This window comes from Asterias amurensis, chromosome 10 (genome assembly GCF_032118995.1).
Source record: "Asterias amurensis chromosome 10, ASM3211899v1".
Taxonomy (NCBI): Eukaryota; Metazoa; Echinodermata; class Asteroidea; order Forcipulatida; family Asteriidae; genus Asterias; species Asterias amurensis.
In genome coordinates this window covers 14,973,013-14,991,460 of record NC_092657.1, presented here as the reverse complement: position 1 = coordinate 14,991,460, position 18,448 = coordinate 14,973,013, and the positions used below count along the sequence as shown (strand labels likewise).

Below are 18,448 nucleotides of genomic sequence, written 5' to 3'. Positions count from 1 at the left end.
CTAGCTTAACATGATGATTCTGCTTATAAACGTCATTCACCAAAGACGATGAATCCGAACGGTTGTGTCCCTCTCCAATTAAGATCTGGTGGCCCGGTGCAGAACTCAAGCGAGTCAAATTGATCGTTGTTATCAAGCCAGGACTACTAGTAATCAACCATACACATGTGTATATGTGTGACCCAGGACTTATAATACTTAGTTCTATCATGACGTCGTCAGTTACGTTGATAGACGGCGAGCCGCACAGCGATTCTAAAAGAATAACAAATCAACCTCAATATAAAAGTGTTCGTAACCATGAACTCTGGGTTTCAAATGCTGAAAAAAATTCATGAGCTAATTCAGAAAAATACATGCATGTACTCAGTATATTTATTAGTCTTGTATATGTAGGGATCCACCAAGTGCGCCCTCAATGTTTGACTTTTTCAAAGTTAACTTTTGGTATTGTCACGTGTTAATCACCCTCTTTTTCTATAGTTTTGACTTGGAAGAGCAACTAATTTATTTGGTCTGTGTTTCTCTCTATTTGTTTAGGGAGCATGGCTCTGGCCATGCTCCAAAAACCTATTATCTGGGAGGGATAAGGTCTAAGAGATATTTGTGAGTATTATTTTGTGTTTTGACCCACATCAAATTATTGTAATTTTGTAGCTCTCTATTTGGATCGTTTTATTTGTAAAACCGTGTATTTGCCAGGCAGAACCGCCACACGTGCGTCCGTTAGCATCTGTTTGTGCTGACCTTTATGTGAACTTTGTGCACTATGTAATATAGGCTACATGCAGTGTATACTGTAGTGTTGTAACTTTGTGTTTGTTTTCTATGGGTTGGAAGTATTAAAACCTGTATAGAAGAGATTTTCATATAAACATCATTGGCTTGTGAATTTATTGTTATCGAAATGTATTAATTGGCAAATGCTCGTCCTTTATTGAGTGGTGGACCCGCTCTCTCACCTTCCCGTCTCTCTTTACAAATACAACACCGTTTATTATTATAACCTCTAAAAGTGATCACTAATATAAACGTACTGTTTAAAACAGTACCATGGCGTAAGTAATTGAGTTGTTTTCTGATGGTGTCATGGGACTACACACCATCGTAGAATAGTATACAAATATTGAGTGGCTCAGAGTGGAATGGGAGGAATATTATCGCAAGGCAAAGCCGCGTAAGCCGAGTAAAATGGAACATTCCACATTAATTTTACCGAGCGATAGTGTTCCTTCCATTCCACGTATTAAAGCCACTCATTATTTGTTTTACATAACTGAGATTTAGATAGGATTTGAGGCATTGCATGGTGGGGTATCAATATATATTTGGTTTGCGGTAACACCATGTGTGTATCTGACGATGACTAGAGCAAGCTAGTCGAAACGTTGAGACCAATTCCGAACTGACTCCGCGGCAGTACAGTTATTACGATCCTATAAGCTAAAGTAGTAGTCCAGTATATCTATACCATCCGCCCTGGTAATAGTTATAAAGCAGAACAGTTCTTTTCAGAACTGAGAAGTCTTAGTTCCCTAAGAACAACCCTACCTGGCAAGTAGATACACACATGGTGTTATCGCAAACCAAATATATATTGAGATTTAGATCTTTGTCATTTGATGTATTTTAAAAGTATAGCATTATGAAAAATCACACAAATTACTGTAAACCAAAAATCATAAAGCACTGCGTAGCGGCAGCAATGCACAAATCGGATCACAGCCTTTTGCACAGGTGCTCCTTTGTTTTATCATTGGCGCGGCAGCGCTGAACTGCTCAAAACATTGGGAATAAGGATGACCCTATAACTGTTGAACGGGAAATGCTATTCCCCATGGGCGATTAGGTCTTTTTGATCGCCGGTGCGGATGTGAGTAATAGTGAATGTCACGTGAAGTAAGTTTCACCAATCAAATAAAAATGATCTGTATGTCAGTTATATAATCAATTATAGTTGTCATCCTTGCTTCCCCATCCTCCTCTTTCCCCTTCCATCCTCCTCACCCCCCTTCCTCGTTCTCTCTCCTTCTCCCCCTCCTCTTCCTTGTCTCCGTACTTCACCAATGTCACCCAATAAGTCACTTCTTTTGCCCTCTTTAAAAAAGGTTTTAAAGGGGAGCCAACGAGTCACTTGTATTCTTTTTCGTAGTGTCTAATTCAAAACAACTACTTACGTGACTTGGCCACATGAGATAGTGAGCTCCACGCTAGAAGAATGCAAATAAAGGACGCGGCTCTATCCATGATGTCAAACGTCAATTAGCTCATTTGTAAAAAGATACGCTGGGCTGTAAGAAAAAAAGTAAACCTAAGTAGACATGAAGAAACCGTTTAGTTTTTCTTGGGTCACTTAAACTGTTTTAGAATTTTGTTGAGTGCGAGGAGATGGACACACTCACGCGAGGATTGTTGTGTGATGTTGTGAATGATTCATTTAAAGGGATGTAAGGTGACCCTGAATCTGACAACGACGTAATTTTTGGATAAACCTATTTAAGTTTTAATTTTGGTTTTTACTCTCACACGAGGAGAGGAGATGGACATCAATCAAACACGGAAAGTTTATTAGGCCCAGAAGAAGCAGTAAACAGTAGCAGTAAACAGTAGCAACATCAGCAGTAGCTGTATCTGTGTCAAGGCCCTGTCACACATTGACGTTTAAGCCAGCGTATATGCTGACGTATGAACATTTCTCTTAAACGTTGGCGTACGCTAAACTATCGAAGTTTTTTTTTCAAATGTTGACCGTATACAAAGCGTGTTCATAACGAGTTGGACGTATACATACCGTAGTAGTTAATTGCATATAACGTTTCCATACCGTTTAGATACTGTATCCATATGAACACCAACGAATGCGCAGCGTGCATGTTGCCGGCGTTTACAACGTATGTCATACGATAGTCTAACTATTGCATAGCGCGCGGCAGCGTATTGCCGACTTTCACATGTAGCTGCCTAATAAGAGGTCGCCTCTCGACGATTGAAATAAAAACTGCATTTGACATCGTAAAAATCCTCCTGTGAACCCATTTTTTTTAAAGTCGATTCCCATAAACGCTGCCAATACGCCATTATACGGTGGCTGTAAATTAGAAACACGTTTACCTTTGCCCAACACGGTTAAAATTTTAACCAACATAATGGTAAGCAAACTTGCCCAACTAGTGGTCAAAAGTTATTACACAACAGTTGGGTAAAATGATTTGACCATTTTGTTTCGTCCTAAACGTTATTGCCTAACCACTGTTGGATAGGTTATGCCCAATTATGTAGTCGGTTGATATTTGAAAAAAAAGTTTTTGACCAACGGATTTGCAGTGTAAGTTCTCTGGTCGTCCGGAACACATCAAATACGTTCGACGAAGGTTCAAAGCACGTTACTCTTAGGTTAGAAATAACGACGTATACCAGCGTGTTTCAGCGTGCTCTTAATTTATTCAAACTTTATTCATAACTTATTCGACGTGACGCCAGCGTATTTGCCCAAACATCCATCGTTAGTTCAGCGTATGCCAACATTTTAGCGAAATGTTCATACGTCGGCATACGCTGGTTAAAACGTCCAGGTGTAACAAGGCCTTTAAGCAGCATCTGACTTTGAACAATGATTTAGAAATTGGTTTACGATAATATACAATTGCTTTTCTTTGTCTTTATAATTACAGACCTCGAAGGTGTGTTTACCGATTACAAACAGACCGATAGTAGTGTAACGAACTGAAACTGTGCGCCCCGCCGGTTCGTTGGAGTGGCCCCGCCAGATCTTGGAGGACAACGCTCCCACGGCAGCTGGCTTGAACTTTTGGTGAACTATTCTGTGATTGGACAAACTATCGATGATGTATAACATTGTATAACATAATTGTAGGATATTATCCAAGTGCGCGGACCGGATGCGTTGTTTTGGCGCCTTTTCTATACAGTGTATTGTGTATAATTAAGATGTGTAGACAGACCAAATGTTGAGTTTAGTGAGTGAGCATTGAACAAGTTGTCCTTCTCGAAGTATTAAATAAATCGGTGTGTTTCATATTGAACGGATGTTGAGTTTGTTTGTTTTTCTGTCTGCGTTTGGCTACAGAGCAAACAAGGACCCTGGCAGTACGTTACAATGGTGGCAGCTGGTGGGATATTTGACTCAATTCAATGTTGAACACTACTGAAACATGACGACGAAGTACACATCATCGGCTGATATTGTGGACGCCATCTTTGGATTGAGGAGTGACATTCGGGAGTTGGAAGCCTCCTTGGCACGGCAGATTATTGGATCAGCTATTTCCTATTTCCACACCTGAGTATGGACAGAATCCATGGGACACGAAACCAGTCGTTGATGCGTATCACAGAAGATGCTTCGAGAAGACGATTGCCAGATTAGAAGCGACGTGGAGTAGAGGTGACTTAGCCATCAGTGAGGATCAGAGTGCAGGTTAGCACCACGCAAACCCGTCCTGTGGTCCCGTGGCTGGCGCCGATGCTGGGCTTTGTTGTGTGGATATGGCGACCACAAGTAGGGAGGCCGTTGCGAGCGGTGAATGCCCTACTGTTGATGTGGTCCCTAGTCCCTCGACATTGCCCTGCATGGCGTTTGCCAGTGGGATTGCAGTTCGTGGTCGTGATGGATTTTCCAGCCCTGATCCAACTGCTTTGTCCCTCAACTCCACGTCTACACTTCCACCGGTGTGGAAGGCTTCATCAACGCCCACTGTTCCGCCGTTGTGGACGGCTCCGCCAGTGCAACTTGCCTCGCCGGAGCACACTGATCTCACCATCGACCAACAAACTGACAGGACACAAACTACGACATTGGACAATCAACTGCAGGACCGTCATGTTCGGGTGACGGCAGCTCAGCTGGAGCGGCAATATCCACCAGCAAAAGCAGCCCCGCCGGAACGAAGGACGGCACCGACGGATCCCCGGATGCATGATGCATCACAGAAGCTGAAGAAAGGATACGGACTGGTGCAGGACGCATCACAGAAGACAAGGCCGAGAGAACAGGAAGTACTACCGAAGACAGGATACCTGTTGGTGCGGGGAGCATCAACGGGTTGGTATCCGCCGGTGCAGGGAGCAACACTGAGGAAGGCCGCTGAAGACAGAGTATCCGAAGGTGCAGGGAGCACAACAGAAGACAGGGGATCCGTTGGTGCTGGATACACCGCAAACAGAGCAACTACCGTTGACGGGAGTGTCACAGACATGGGACCAGTTGGCACTCCAGACAGATCATCCGCCGGCACACAGATTGGGGATCCGCTGGCACCACAGACAGAGGACCCGCCGGCACCACAGACAGAGGACCCGCCGGCATGGACAGAAGACCCGCCGGGATGGACAGGGGATCCTTCAGCACAGACAGGGGATCCGCCGGTACCACAGACAGAGGACCCGCCGGCACCACAGACAGAGGGCCCGCCGGCACCACATACAGAGGACCCGCCGGTACCACAGACAGAAGACCCGTCGGCATGGACAGGGGATCCGCCGGCACAGACAGGGGATCCGCCGGTACCACATGCAGGGGATCCCCCGGTACCACAGACAGAGGATCCGCCGGCATGGACAGGGGATCCGCCGGCACAGACAGAGGACCCGCCGGCACCACAGACTAAGGACCCGCCGGTACCACAGACAGAAGACCCGTCGGCATGGACAGGGGATCCGCTGGCACAGACAGGGGATCCGCCGGTACCACAGACAGGGGATCCGCCGGTACCACAGACAGAGGACCCGCCGGCACCACAGACAGAAGACCCGCCGGCATGGACAGGGGATCCGCCGGCATGAACAGAGGATCCGCCGACACCAACGACCAAGGACCCACCGGCACTACACACGGAATCCAAACAGAATGTGTCAAGTGTTCGACCGTATGACCCAAGTTCGCGGCTGAAGGCGCCGAAGCTAGAACAGTTTACGACGAACAATGACTGGAGAGAAGTCCTCTCTTGGATGGACATTGTTTTGTTTTGAGGATCTAACACTGAACTGTTGTGGAACACTTTGTTGTTTTGTTTAGTCGGGTCGTCGTCATTGGTCTGTTGTATCTTTGTTTGATTTCTGTGTGACCAGTTTGGGGACCAGAAACAACATTGATCAACATCCTTTGAGGACACCATCATTGTTTTCTAGACAAAACTAGTTATTGAAATGATTTTGCTTTTCAAGTAGATAACAAATAAACCTGTAAATAATGTGTTGTTGAGGGTAGCCCCGTCGATCGTGGATCCTTGCTTGATTCTGTGTCCCCAAGTTGTGGACTAGAATCGTCATCGATCACCATTCCCCGAGGAAACCCAATAAATTGTTTTGTTTTATGAATGTGCTGCTGTATTGAAGCTGTTGCAGCTATTCCGGAGAATAGGCTGATTCTAAGGAGGGGGAGATGTAACGAACTGAAACTGTGCGCCCCGCCGGTGCGTTGGAGTGGCCCCGCCGGATCTTGGAGGACAACGCTCCCACGGCAGCTGGCTTGAACTTTTGGTGAACTATTCTGTGATTGGACAAACTATCGATGATGTATAACATAACACATAATTATTAGAGATTATCCAGGTGCGCGGACCGGATGCGTTGTTTTGGCGCCTTTTCTATACAATGTATTGTGTATGATTAAGATGTGTAGACAGATCAAATGTTGAGTTCAGTGAGTGAGCATTGAACAAGTTGTCCTTCTCGAAGTATTAAATAAATCGGTGTGTTTCATATTAAACGGAATTTGAGTTTGTTTGTTTTTCTGTCTGCATTTGGCTACAGAGCAAACAAGGACCCTGGCAGTACGTTACAGTAGGTATTTGCAAACAGTTCTTGATCGTTGCAGACGCTTATATTACAACCTAGCCTTTGGTGATTGATCAGCAGAGTGTGGGGTCGCGTCCCGGTCGTGACAGTCGGGTCCTTAAGCAAAACCATGACTACTTCGTAGAGTTGGGGGATGTAGTGCCCGTCGTTCTACTGATTGATGATACCCAAACCTTCATCCGTAATGACTGCAAATGGGGTAATGCTGTTTCAGTCCCATGAGTATGGCTGCAACGGCCCCTGGAATATTATTTCTTTGTTGCCCACACCTTGAAGTGGGGCTTATGAGGCCACCTGTGCCTGAAGAATTAAAAGCGTTTTCAGGCAATTTCACTGCACAACGTTTCGTAAGCATTGATTGCAGGATAACATGTTTGTATTGAGTCTTGCCATTGTATCCATAGCTATGCTAATTAACAAAGGTATGCAAATCATTTAGTACTGTGCAGTAAATTCGTTCGGATTTTAAGTGTCCTTTGGTGACTTAGGCATATGATGTTTTCTTCAACGGTTGCAAACCGCCCCTGGTATCCCACCCGGTGTCTTAAAACCAGGGTAGCAACCGGGTGTACTAGCCCAGCTTCAAGCTGTTTCGTCGTTGTTGTCGAGTCCGCAACGGCCCCTGGGAAAATAGTTCTCTGTCTTCCACACAATTAAGTGACGTCATCAAGCCTTTTGTCTTTCAGAAACAAATGTTCTAGAGCGCTCTATAACCTTTGGTTTGAAGATAATGAAAAGCAACTTCCAGGTAACTGCACAACGATCCGCAAGCGTTCATGGTAGGACATTAACATGTTTGTAGTACGTGTTTTAGTTTTAGTTTTATTAGACTTACCACTGGCATAAACATATAAACGTACAAGACGATACATAAAGAGAAATGAATCAAAATAGCTTTAAAATACCAAGCCAGTGAGTGGCGAGGAGAAACAGGTGACCAGTACCTCTACAAAGCCGTCCTGCCACAAAGAATGTCCCCTGAAACCCACCCTACAGTTAAGAGTCAGTTCAGGTAAATAATTGACATAGTTGCTCACGGTCAAAAAATGATTTTTTTTTATACTTTGTTGGTGGAAGGGCCTTGGGGTGCAAGTAAACAAAATTGCATTTTCGATTCTATATAAAGCCCGTTGCCATGGTAACGGCTCATTTTGTTTTTTGGCCATTTTAGGCCGATTTGGGGGTTTGAAAAACTGGTTTTGAGCTCATATTTACAACTCCACCTCACCAAAATGCAACATTATTTCAAAAAACCTTTTATATCACTACAAAGTATCATGCTTGGCCTTCCTTGAAAAAAAAAATATTGCTTGTGCTATTTTTGCATCATGCATTACAGTATGTTTTTTGAACTTGCAAAATCGAAATTTTTACCCTATTTTTGGACCCCAAAATGTCATTTTGCCAGGGGTCTCAGAAAATTTTCCTTTTGGCTGTGATTAGGGCCAACATTGGTATTTTCATATGTGGTGTCAAAAACTAGGGCAATTGTATCCTGTTGTGACATTACTGCCTCAAAACTAGACTTTTTTCCCAAAACGTGAAAAATGCCTTTTAAGGGTTTTTCACATAATATCGACATACGTGTCCACGGTAAAAAAAAAAAAAAAATGAATATTTTTCTTATACTTTGTGGATGGTAGGGACTTGGGGTCCAAATAAACAACATTTACATTTCAAATCATAATATAACACGTTGCCATGGTAACAGTTATTTTGTGTTTAGGCCACTTTAGGCCGATTTGGGGGTCGGAAAAAACTGTTTTTTTTTTAACATTTACAACTCCACCACACCAAAAAACAAAAATATTTCATAAAACCTTTTCCATCACTAAAAAGTATCATCCTTGGCTTTACTTGAGACAAAAAATATTGCTATAAATTTCACCCTTGTGCTATTTTTAGAACGTGCATTAGAGTATGTTTTTAGAAATTGCAAAATCACCATTTTTACCATATTTTTTGCCCTCAAAATTTCATTTTTCAGGGGTCTAAGAATATTTTCCTTTCGGTTTTGATCAGGGCCAAAATTTGTCTTTTTATTTCTGGTAAGTAAAACTCGGGCAATTGTATTCCTTACAAGTTGTCTTTAATACAGAGACCCCTGGCAAGTTGACATTTTGGGGTCCAAAAATAGGGTAAAAATGTCGATTTTGCAAGTTCTAAAAACATACTGTAATGCCTGATGCAAAAATAGCACAAGGGTGATATTTAAAGCAATATTTTTTTTTCTCAAAGAAGACCAAGGATGATACTTTGTAGTGGTATAAAAGGTTTGCATTTTGGTGGGGTGGATTTGTAAATATGAGCTTAAAACCAGTTTTTCAGACCCCCAAATCGGCCTAAAATGGCCAAAAAACAAATGAGCCGTAACCATGGCAACGGGCTATATATAGAATTGAAAATGCAATTTTGTTTACTTGCACCCCAAGGCCCTTCCACCCACAAAGTATACAAAAAATTCATTTTTTGACCGTGAGCAACTATGTCAATTATTTACCTGAACTGACTCTTAAAAACCACCTATCCTACTGAATTTTTTTGTTTAACTATGCCAACTAATAAAGCTATGCAAATCGTTAAGTACTGCGCTGTCAATTATGTCGGCTTTTAAGTGTCCACTGATGATTTAGAACCCAACCAAACATGAAACACAACTTTAGGTCAAACGTAGCTTTGCTGGTTTCCAATTCACATTTGTGGCAAAGTTAAGTTAACTACAATTATCTCTAAGTAGGGCCTACAGAGAGTGACAAGAATCAAATGAACAAACACACAATGGGATGCAAATTGCGTCTGTTAATTGCTAGCTGAAAAATACCAATAGCAATGGAACACAATAGCAATTTTTGTCAGAGACAACATAAGTAAACCAAATTACTATTGCCCGAAAGGATGTTTTCATGGTTAAATATGTGGTGGGGGGGGGGAGGGAGGAAAATGCAGATTTTGTTCGCAGGAAGATGGAAAATGCATTATTCCGTTACAAAAATGTTGGTTTTAACAAAATGACATTTTTCTGCATTTTTCTGTAATACCCCGGTGGGGAAATGAAGATTTACCCCGAGTTACCGATTGTTTAATTTTGAATTCGTCCCTTAAAGACACTGGACATCTTTGGTTATTGTCAAAGAGAAGTCCTCTCACTTGGTGTATCTCAACAAAAGCACATAATTACAAACCTGTAGAAATTTGAACTCAGTTGCATGGTTGTCGAAGTTGCTTGTAATAATAATGAGAGAAAAAAACGCCCTTGTCATACGAAGTTGAGTGCTTTCAGATGCTTGATTTCGGGACCTCAAAGTCTTATTCTGCAGAGGGAGTCGTTTCTCACAAAGGTTTATATTATCCACAGCTGCTGTCCATTGCTTGTTACCAAGTAAGTTTTTATGTTAACAACTACTTTGAGTAGTAACCAATGGTTTCCAGTGCCTTTAAAAGAGTGTTCTCTTTGCTGGCTTAAACTTAAAGGAACAGGTTGCCTTGGATCGGACGAGTTGGTTTCTGAAAAGCGTTTGAAACAGTTTGTTATGAAATGCATATGGTTAGAAAGATATTTTAAAAGTAGAATATAATGATCCACACAAGTATCACTCAAAATTGCACGGTTTTCAATTTACGTCGCGAACTAACACGGTCGGCCATTTATGGGAGTCAAAGTTTTGACTCCCATAAATGGCCGACCGTGTTTTTCGACGAGGTTAAACGAAAACCACGCAATTTCGAGGCGTATTTGTGTAGATCATTGTATTCTACTTTTACAACATCTTTCTAACCATATCGATGTTATAACAAACGGTTACAGGACGCTTTTCAAAGACCAACTCGACCGATCCAAGGCAACGTGTTCCTTCAAATAGAAATGGTATTTTTAGGGAAGAAGAGTTGTCGATGTCTGAATCCACAAAATGGCCGACCGTTTGCAGCACTTGCAATCACACTATTATGGGTTCGAACACGACCGCCGACTAGAATAAATATTGTTGTCTAGTTACTGAATCTCTACTTCTTGATTTGTGCAATTCATAAGCAATATTATGGGTTGGAACACAACCGCCGATTTAAAAACAACTATAATTAAATATTGTTGTCTAGTTTATACCGAGTCACTATTTCTTGATTTGTGCAATTCATAAGGATAGACGTTTTTAAACCAATGTTTGTATAAGAGAGTTTGGCTGTTGCCAGCTTGGTGTTTATAATAACTTGCCAGCAACTAAGTGGAACCTTCCTCTACTTATATCGTATAACCAAACCATGTATTATCCCCATAACAGCGGCCATAGTAATCTGCAATCAAGTAACTCTACGCAGTAAAGACTGGGCTCTGACTAGGTTTTAACAGTGGTTATAATCATTAAATGCACACCAGCTCTCACTCCGATATGTTCCAAATCAAAGTCATATAAACTTTACTGATTGGTAAGTTTAAAACTCTTCTAAGATTACAGACTTACTTAAACCTTACATGGTCTAATGATAATGACACTAGAAAACATCCCTTAAAGACAGTGGACACTATTGGTAATTGTCAAAGAATTGCCTTCACAGTTGGCGTATCTCAACATTTGCATAAAAAACAAACCTGTGAAAATTTGAGCTCAATCGGTCATCGAACTTTCGAGATAATAATGAAAGAAAAAACACCCTTGTCACACGAAAATGTGTGCGTTTAGACAGTTGATTTCGAGACCTCAAGTTCTAAACTTGAGGTCTCGAAATCACATTCTCGAAAACTATGGCACTTCAGAGGGAGCTATTTCTCACAATGTTTTATACCATCAACCTCTCCCCATTACTCGTCACCAAGAAAGGTTTTACGCTAATAATTATTTTGAGTAATTACCAATAGTGTCCACTGCCTTTAATATTGCTGTTTGATTTGAAAAGAACCAAATAAAACTAATTTCCCGTTTGGAGTTTATCGCTCAGTGAGCGTTTTAACCATTTTTTCATTCGATGCCAAAAACTGCAATAAGTTTTTCCCTTTCTTTCCCATGACCCAAGGATTCCCAATCAATCTCCAACTGATACGTGTTTGTCAGTTTATGGATGGGGTGGGTGGGGGGGGGGGGGGGTAGTCACATAAAGTACTTACAATGCCAGCAACTGTTTTGTTCAGCAACAACCAACTCTGAAATGTTCCTTTCACAATTCGTTCAAGAAAAACAGAGACACAAACACCAGCGAAATGATTATTTTCAAATACATTTACGGTAGAGCTAAAAGCGGACTTACCAGTCAAAATATCAAACGAATGCTGTCGACTTCACTGCTCAACAACCCACAAGTGCTCAACGCAAGAAACTCTGGATAAATGATTCTCATGATTATCATCATTCAATGAAAAGTAAAAAAGGACGTAAGTCTGTCAATCAACGGCTTTTAATTGCATTATATATAGATGGGTAAACAACTAAATCGAAGTTGAGAACATTAAAGCCTACGTCAATCAGATTTGCCTGACCTAAAAATCTAAAAATCGGACCGTTTAAAGATTGAGTGAACATAAATCGGCTATTCAATCACGTTGTGTGTATTATACCTATCAATTAAAAGACAACGCGCTCCGAATACAAATGGCCGACTATTAAACACTATTCAAGTAGACAGATGAAAAAAAAAAAAAAAAAAAAAAAAAAAAAAAAAAAAGTGGGTTTTAACAAATGCAAAACAAAAGGTCTTCTTTTGGTTGTTCCCTTTCGACACATTACCACGTATGTATAGGAAGGGTTGGGTGCTGGGTTGGGGTAAGGTTGTGCGTTTAGGGTTATCGGGACGGGTGGATGAGCTGCACCCCTCGCAGATTTTATAAAATTTGCACTAGTCGAGGGCAACAGGAGGGCAAAATAAGCACAACCAAAATGTTTGCCAGCAATTTATTTTAGGGTACACACGATGACCAGACTTATATGCAGTGTATCCACAGGTTAGTGGATGTCCTGTGTAGGCCAATGTTTTATTGTCGGGTGACGGTTGACAGGATTTCAATACACTTCATGTATCCCAACATAATGTGCTTAAAATAACAGACATGTGAAAAAATTTGGCTCAATTGGTCATCGAATTAGTTACAAAAGCAACTAAAAACTCCTTTTTATTCACACAATTGTGTTTAAAGGATTCGATCTTCCCTTCCTCAGGGCAATCTCTGTGGTCTATTATGTAAGACACTGCTCTAGAGTTGCATGGGTCGTGGGTTCGATTCCCACCTGAGTATTTTTTCTCAGAGCTCGGGAACTCAGAAAGTGCACACACAAACATCGGTGTATTTGAGTAAAGCAGCAAATTATTCTGACCACCCTTTATTTTATATTGTTTGGTTGATACATTTTGTTTGGTTTATACATTTTTACTTTATTTCTTTTTAAAAGGCAGTGGACACTACTGGTAACTACTCAAAATAGTTATTAGCATAAAACTTTTCTTGGTAACGAGTAATGGGGAGAGGTTGATGGTATACAACATTGTTATTATCTCGCAAGTTCGATGACCGATTGAGCTCAAATGTTCACAGGTTCTGTTATGTTATGCATATGTGGAGATACACCAACTGTGAAGGCTAGTCTTTGACAAGTACCAATAGTGTCCAGTGCCTTTAAAATATGACATTTTAAAATCCTACTCATGTACACGGTGTTACTGCACACCTCACATGCAAAGTTTCAAATTCTGTTCATGTACATGGTCTTACTGCAAGCCTTACACTATTGTATCCCGGACTGATGATACCCAAGCCCACATCCGTATGGACTACACAAGGGGTAACCATGATTCAGTTCTAGGAGTAGGTGGCAACGGCCTATGGACAAAAATAATTATAGCCCACACCTTGAAGTGGCCTTAAGGCCTTGTGTGTCTGGCGACTTGAAAAAAAAAAAAAAAAAAAAAAATCTCCGCATTGCAACGTTTTCAAATCCTACTCATACATATGGTATTACCATAAACTACACAGATTGTGTCCCCGCTATAAAGCTATACAAATCCCTTTCAGACGGTGTTACCGCAGCTCTCAAAATTCCAAATCTTTTTGATGTACATCTTGATACCACAAATCTTACTGGAGTTTACCTCCAAAAAGCACAGATTCAAATCTTACCCAAGATAGGCCTGCATGGTGCTACATTAGACCGCAAATTAGATTATATCTCATTTAAACGATTAAACATGACTTTTTAAACCTGAAATATTTTAAAAATGGTTTTCAAGAGATAAGGGAAACCCACCCCGACCCTAAAAGAGAGCCTCCATTTGCACAAACGTGACGTCATGTCGGTAACCCGAGCCGTCGGCCCCCCTGGCTGTGTGCATATAGAGACGTGTGCACTGTGTGGCCTGGTACCTAGGCGCGTGAAGCTAGGGACCAGACTCTTTTTGCCGACGTTATGTTTGAATTCCCGACGTGACGTCGATGGTAGGGGGCGGTAACAATCCACAAAAAGGAGGGGGGACATGACTTATTCGCTAAAATTACGCAAGTCAGATATGTCGGGAATAAACAAAACACATTTTATTGATGTTCAATACATATATCAGAAAAAAATGACAGCAAAATTAACTGTTTTATTTGAATTCACTGCAGCATCCCTTTAATCCTCTGTACATTGCGTAAATCCCACTTTATTTTACATGCAGTTATCCAGTATACAAAGTTCAATTTGCTGGCGCATATCTCACCATACTTTAAATGTAATTCTTAAAGTTTGAAGTAATACTCAAATGCATGGTGTCACTTTAAACCTTACTATATTGTATCTCCTACTCACGTATGCCTTCATAGAGTGTTATCTCAAATTTGTAGTTATATCTCTTTTCCTTTTACTATAATTTTATTTGCAATTACATGTATTGTTATTGTTCATTATAAAATGGCTGAATAAATATTAATACTAATAATAATGCAAACTTTCAAGTATTTCAACAATTTGAATAAGACAACTAAGCAAGCAAATAAATGAATGGCTCAATCATTTCAGTTTTAAAATTATTATCACTCAGATCTTTATTACGAAATCTAGTCTAAAGAGTAATAAATTATAACATAAACATTTATACGTCAGACGGAGTGTGGGCAGATGAGGGTTCTGCCGTATTGGAAAGTAATATGAACAGTTTGATGTGATATTATTCTGTAGGAAGTGGTTAAAGTTTAAACAGCTACCTGAGCGGATTGTCTTCAACGAAAATGTTATTTTAACTTGTTTATAATGCATTTGTTAACCATTTTAATGTAATTTTGATATGTGTACACTTCTGAAATTTTCGTAATTATTGATTAAAAAATCAGGCCCACACATAAAGGTTTTGAAAAACTAAAAACACTTCTGCCGTTGACGGCGCGAGTCAAAGGACAATGCCGCTGACGTCATGTCTGGGAGTTTGCTTTGTTGTACCTCCACGCTGCAACAAAGCGGCTCAACAAACAAGAGGAGTTGCGAGATAACTATGAAAGAAAAAAAACACCCTTGTCACAGGTGCTTGATTTCGAGACCTGAATTTCAAAACTTGAGGTCTCGAAATCAAATTCGTGGAAAATTACTTCTTTCTCCAAAACTACGTCACTTCAGAGGGAGCCGTTTCTAACAATGTTTTATACTATCAACCTCTCCCCATTACTCTTTACCAAGTAAGGTTTTACGCCGATAGTTATTTCGAGTAATTACCAATAGTGTCCATCGCTTTAAAATAAACAGTGATGCGAATAGAAAGAAACGCATTCATTGATGCACAACTATTTACACTGTACATATTGCATACACAATATGAGTAGGTACACACATTCAAACCGGGATCCTATAACAAAAGAGGACAATGAGGTCCTCGGCTCGGGAGAGGGCAACAGTTGGAACATTTTACAAAATCATCGGCAAAAGAGGGACAATAGTATGTCCGCAGTTGTAGGCATAAACACACTTGTGTGCGTTAACAACAGAACAGTAACATTATAATTACAATAAACGGTTATTTTATCGTGTACAATTATAAAACACCGCCGCAAAAAAAAAAAAAAAAATATATATATATACAAACAAATACATCGGACCCAGTATGTGAACTTACTTTTGTAAAGGCCTGTGTTTACAAATATATTAATATAACCAATCGCACTACTGTTATTACAAACCAAAAATTGCAATAAAATCATAAAATGTTGTGCCTTCCCAGACCTAGCTCATTAAAATTAAAATAACACCAAAACATATACATATAAACAAAATATAAGTATAAAAATAATTAAAAACTTAAAGCAAACCTCAAGTAAGGGAATAAACACAAAATGCAAAGTTTATAAAAACATAAAACATCAAAACTTAATACCTCAAGTTCAAACAAAAAAGACTTACGAAAGCTGACCAAAAAGGTAATATTTAAGAGAAAATAGTTACACAATATAACCAACAAATATTACATAAACGATCAACGCTTTCGGATATTTTTTATATATAATCAATCATTTATTCTACAACAGCATTTAAACAGTATCAAATATCATTAAATAGTGAAAAAAAAAACACAGCAGTCATCAAATCAATATTATCGATTGTAAAAAGACTGTATAGGTAGTTGACTATTAACTGAATAATGTTAAATGTATACTTAAATTGTTAAAACTAAAACAGTAGAATGTCTGCTACTAATCATTATGAGAGTAACGCAATCACGTAAGCACGAAAACGCAATAGTATAAAGGGAGCATGCATCATTTTGAATGCCTGTAATGAAATTAAATAAAAAAATTTAGAAGAGCAACCGACAACAATAAATTGAAACCGATTTAAAACAAATCACAAAATAAATTTGGGCTTAATCGGTCATCGGAGTCGGGAGAAAACAACGGGAAAACCCACCCTTGTATCCGCGCGTTTCGCCGTGTCTGACATTGTGTTTAAAATAAATCCGTAATTCTCGTTAACGAGAATTGATGTTGTTTTACTGTTTTCTCAAAAAGTAAAGCATTTCATGGAACAATATTTCAAGAGAAGTATTTCACCACTATCTTCTGTAAACCCTGTAAGTTATTTGTAAATCTGTGAACTTTTTCTTGTTTGCCTGTACCGAAAGGGTCCAATGGCTTTATAATGCGCCATGTTTAACACAAGGTGACACTCCTAGCGCAGAAACTCTGTCTAGTTGGCAACTAGGTGCAAAAAGCTGACCATTATGTGCATTGACTGAGGCATCACGTGACTTTTACGTCACGGGTTTAAAAAGATTCCTCCTCGTCTATTTCGCTTCCATCCGGACTGACGTCATCGGTGACGATCTCTGCAAGGGAATCAGGATCGGCCTCGGGATAGGAATCGGGATTGAGCTCGGAATCACGATCAGATGTGAGCTCGGAACTGGGAACGGTATCGACTTCTAGTTTGAGACCAAAAATAATGTCTGGTTGCAGATTATTATTAGCCGTGGAAGGATTGTCTTTGACCTCAGGATAGGGATCGGATCTGACCTCGGATTGGGGATCGCAGTTGACCTCGTGATGGGGATCGGAGCTGACCTCGGAATGTGGATCGGAACTGACCTCGAATTGGGGATCGGAGTTGACCTCTGATTGGCGGTCGGAGTTGACCTCGTGATGGGAATCGGAGCCGTCATCGTGATGGGGATCGGAGCTGACCTCTGATTCTTGATTAACCCTAATCTCTGGAACGGAGTTAATCTTTAATCTTGGAGGGAGATCAGGTTTAGCGCCAATGTTACGGGGATCAGGGTTGACCTTTTGACGTGATTCGGTATTGACCTCTCGACGGGGATTAGGATCGGAGGGACGAAGATCGGTTTCACTGTTAGGATAAAAATGTAAATGGAAGATAAAGGTAAATTTAAAGTGATAACATAAAATAAACAACATATCTCCATTTCCCCAGGTCCCCCAAGAAAGTATTAACCCTGCGCTATAGCATGGGGCGGTCAGTGACTTCACAGTTGTAAAAAAATGTTGTTACGCATTAACGGTACGGTCAAAAATCACGACATTTTACTAGTTCTCTAATGGAACTTAGCTGGATAACACTATTACCAGCATAATTTGCTTAGGGTGAGTCATCAGCCTACAGACACCTTTAATTTTGAAGCCCCATTGAAAACACACACACTGACAAATGAAACACCCTAAGTGTACATTGACATTATGCACAGACGCAATGAATTTTTGCTTTGTATTTTGAGGGGTTCTTTTGATTCATTGAACATGTGTTAGTCTGTTCTGTTGATACCATGTTATCAGAGCTTGTGAGCAGCCAAGATCAGCTTTGCACGCAATAATTTGTCACTGGACGGTCGCGGACCGTACGACCACGCGTTGCCGCCTGCAATCTGGCATATGCAGGGTTAAATGTCTCTAAGCCAGTAAGCCACACGATATTTGTTAAATATTTGTATTCTACATTACTTTAAATAATTATTTCCTACCAACAGAATCAACAGAAACTGAGATTTAAAGCCCAAAGCGCTTCCCCCAAGCCAACGTGTATAATCAACGAACTGAGACAAATTATTTTCAATAGTGCAGTAACGATCAATCCACTTAAAGGCACCGGACACCTTTGTTAATATTGTCAAAGACCAGTATTCTCACTTGGTATATCCCAACATATACATAAAGTATCCAACCAGTGAAAATGTGGGA

The 18,448-nt window shown here is 40.4% G+C and overlaps 1 protein-coding gene across 3 annotated transcripts in view; it reads right to left on the bottom strand.

Annotated features, from left to right (window-relative positions):
- Nucleotides 1-14,397: 14,397 nt before the first annotated feature.
- Nucleotides 14,398-18,448, bottom strand: part of LOC139942908 (uncharacterized) — a 48,563-nt gene continuing 44,512 nt past the window's right edge. For all 3 annotated transcript variants that reach the window (XM_071939726.1, XM_071939727.1, XM_071939728.1), the window contains one exon: nt 14,398-17,603. In XM_071939726.1, the coding sequence (XP_071795827.1) occupies nt 17,021-17,603 (583 nt within the window). In that variant the 3' untranslated portion in view covers nt 14,398-17,020. The remainder of the gene's footprint in view (nt 17,604-18,448) is intronic.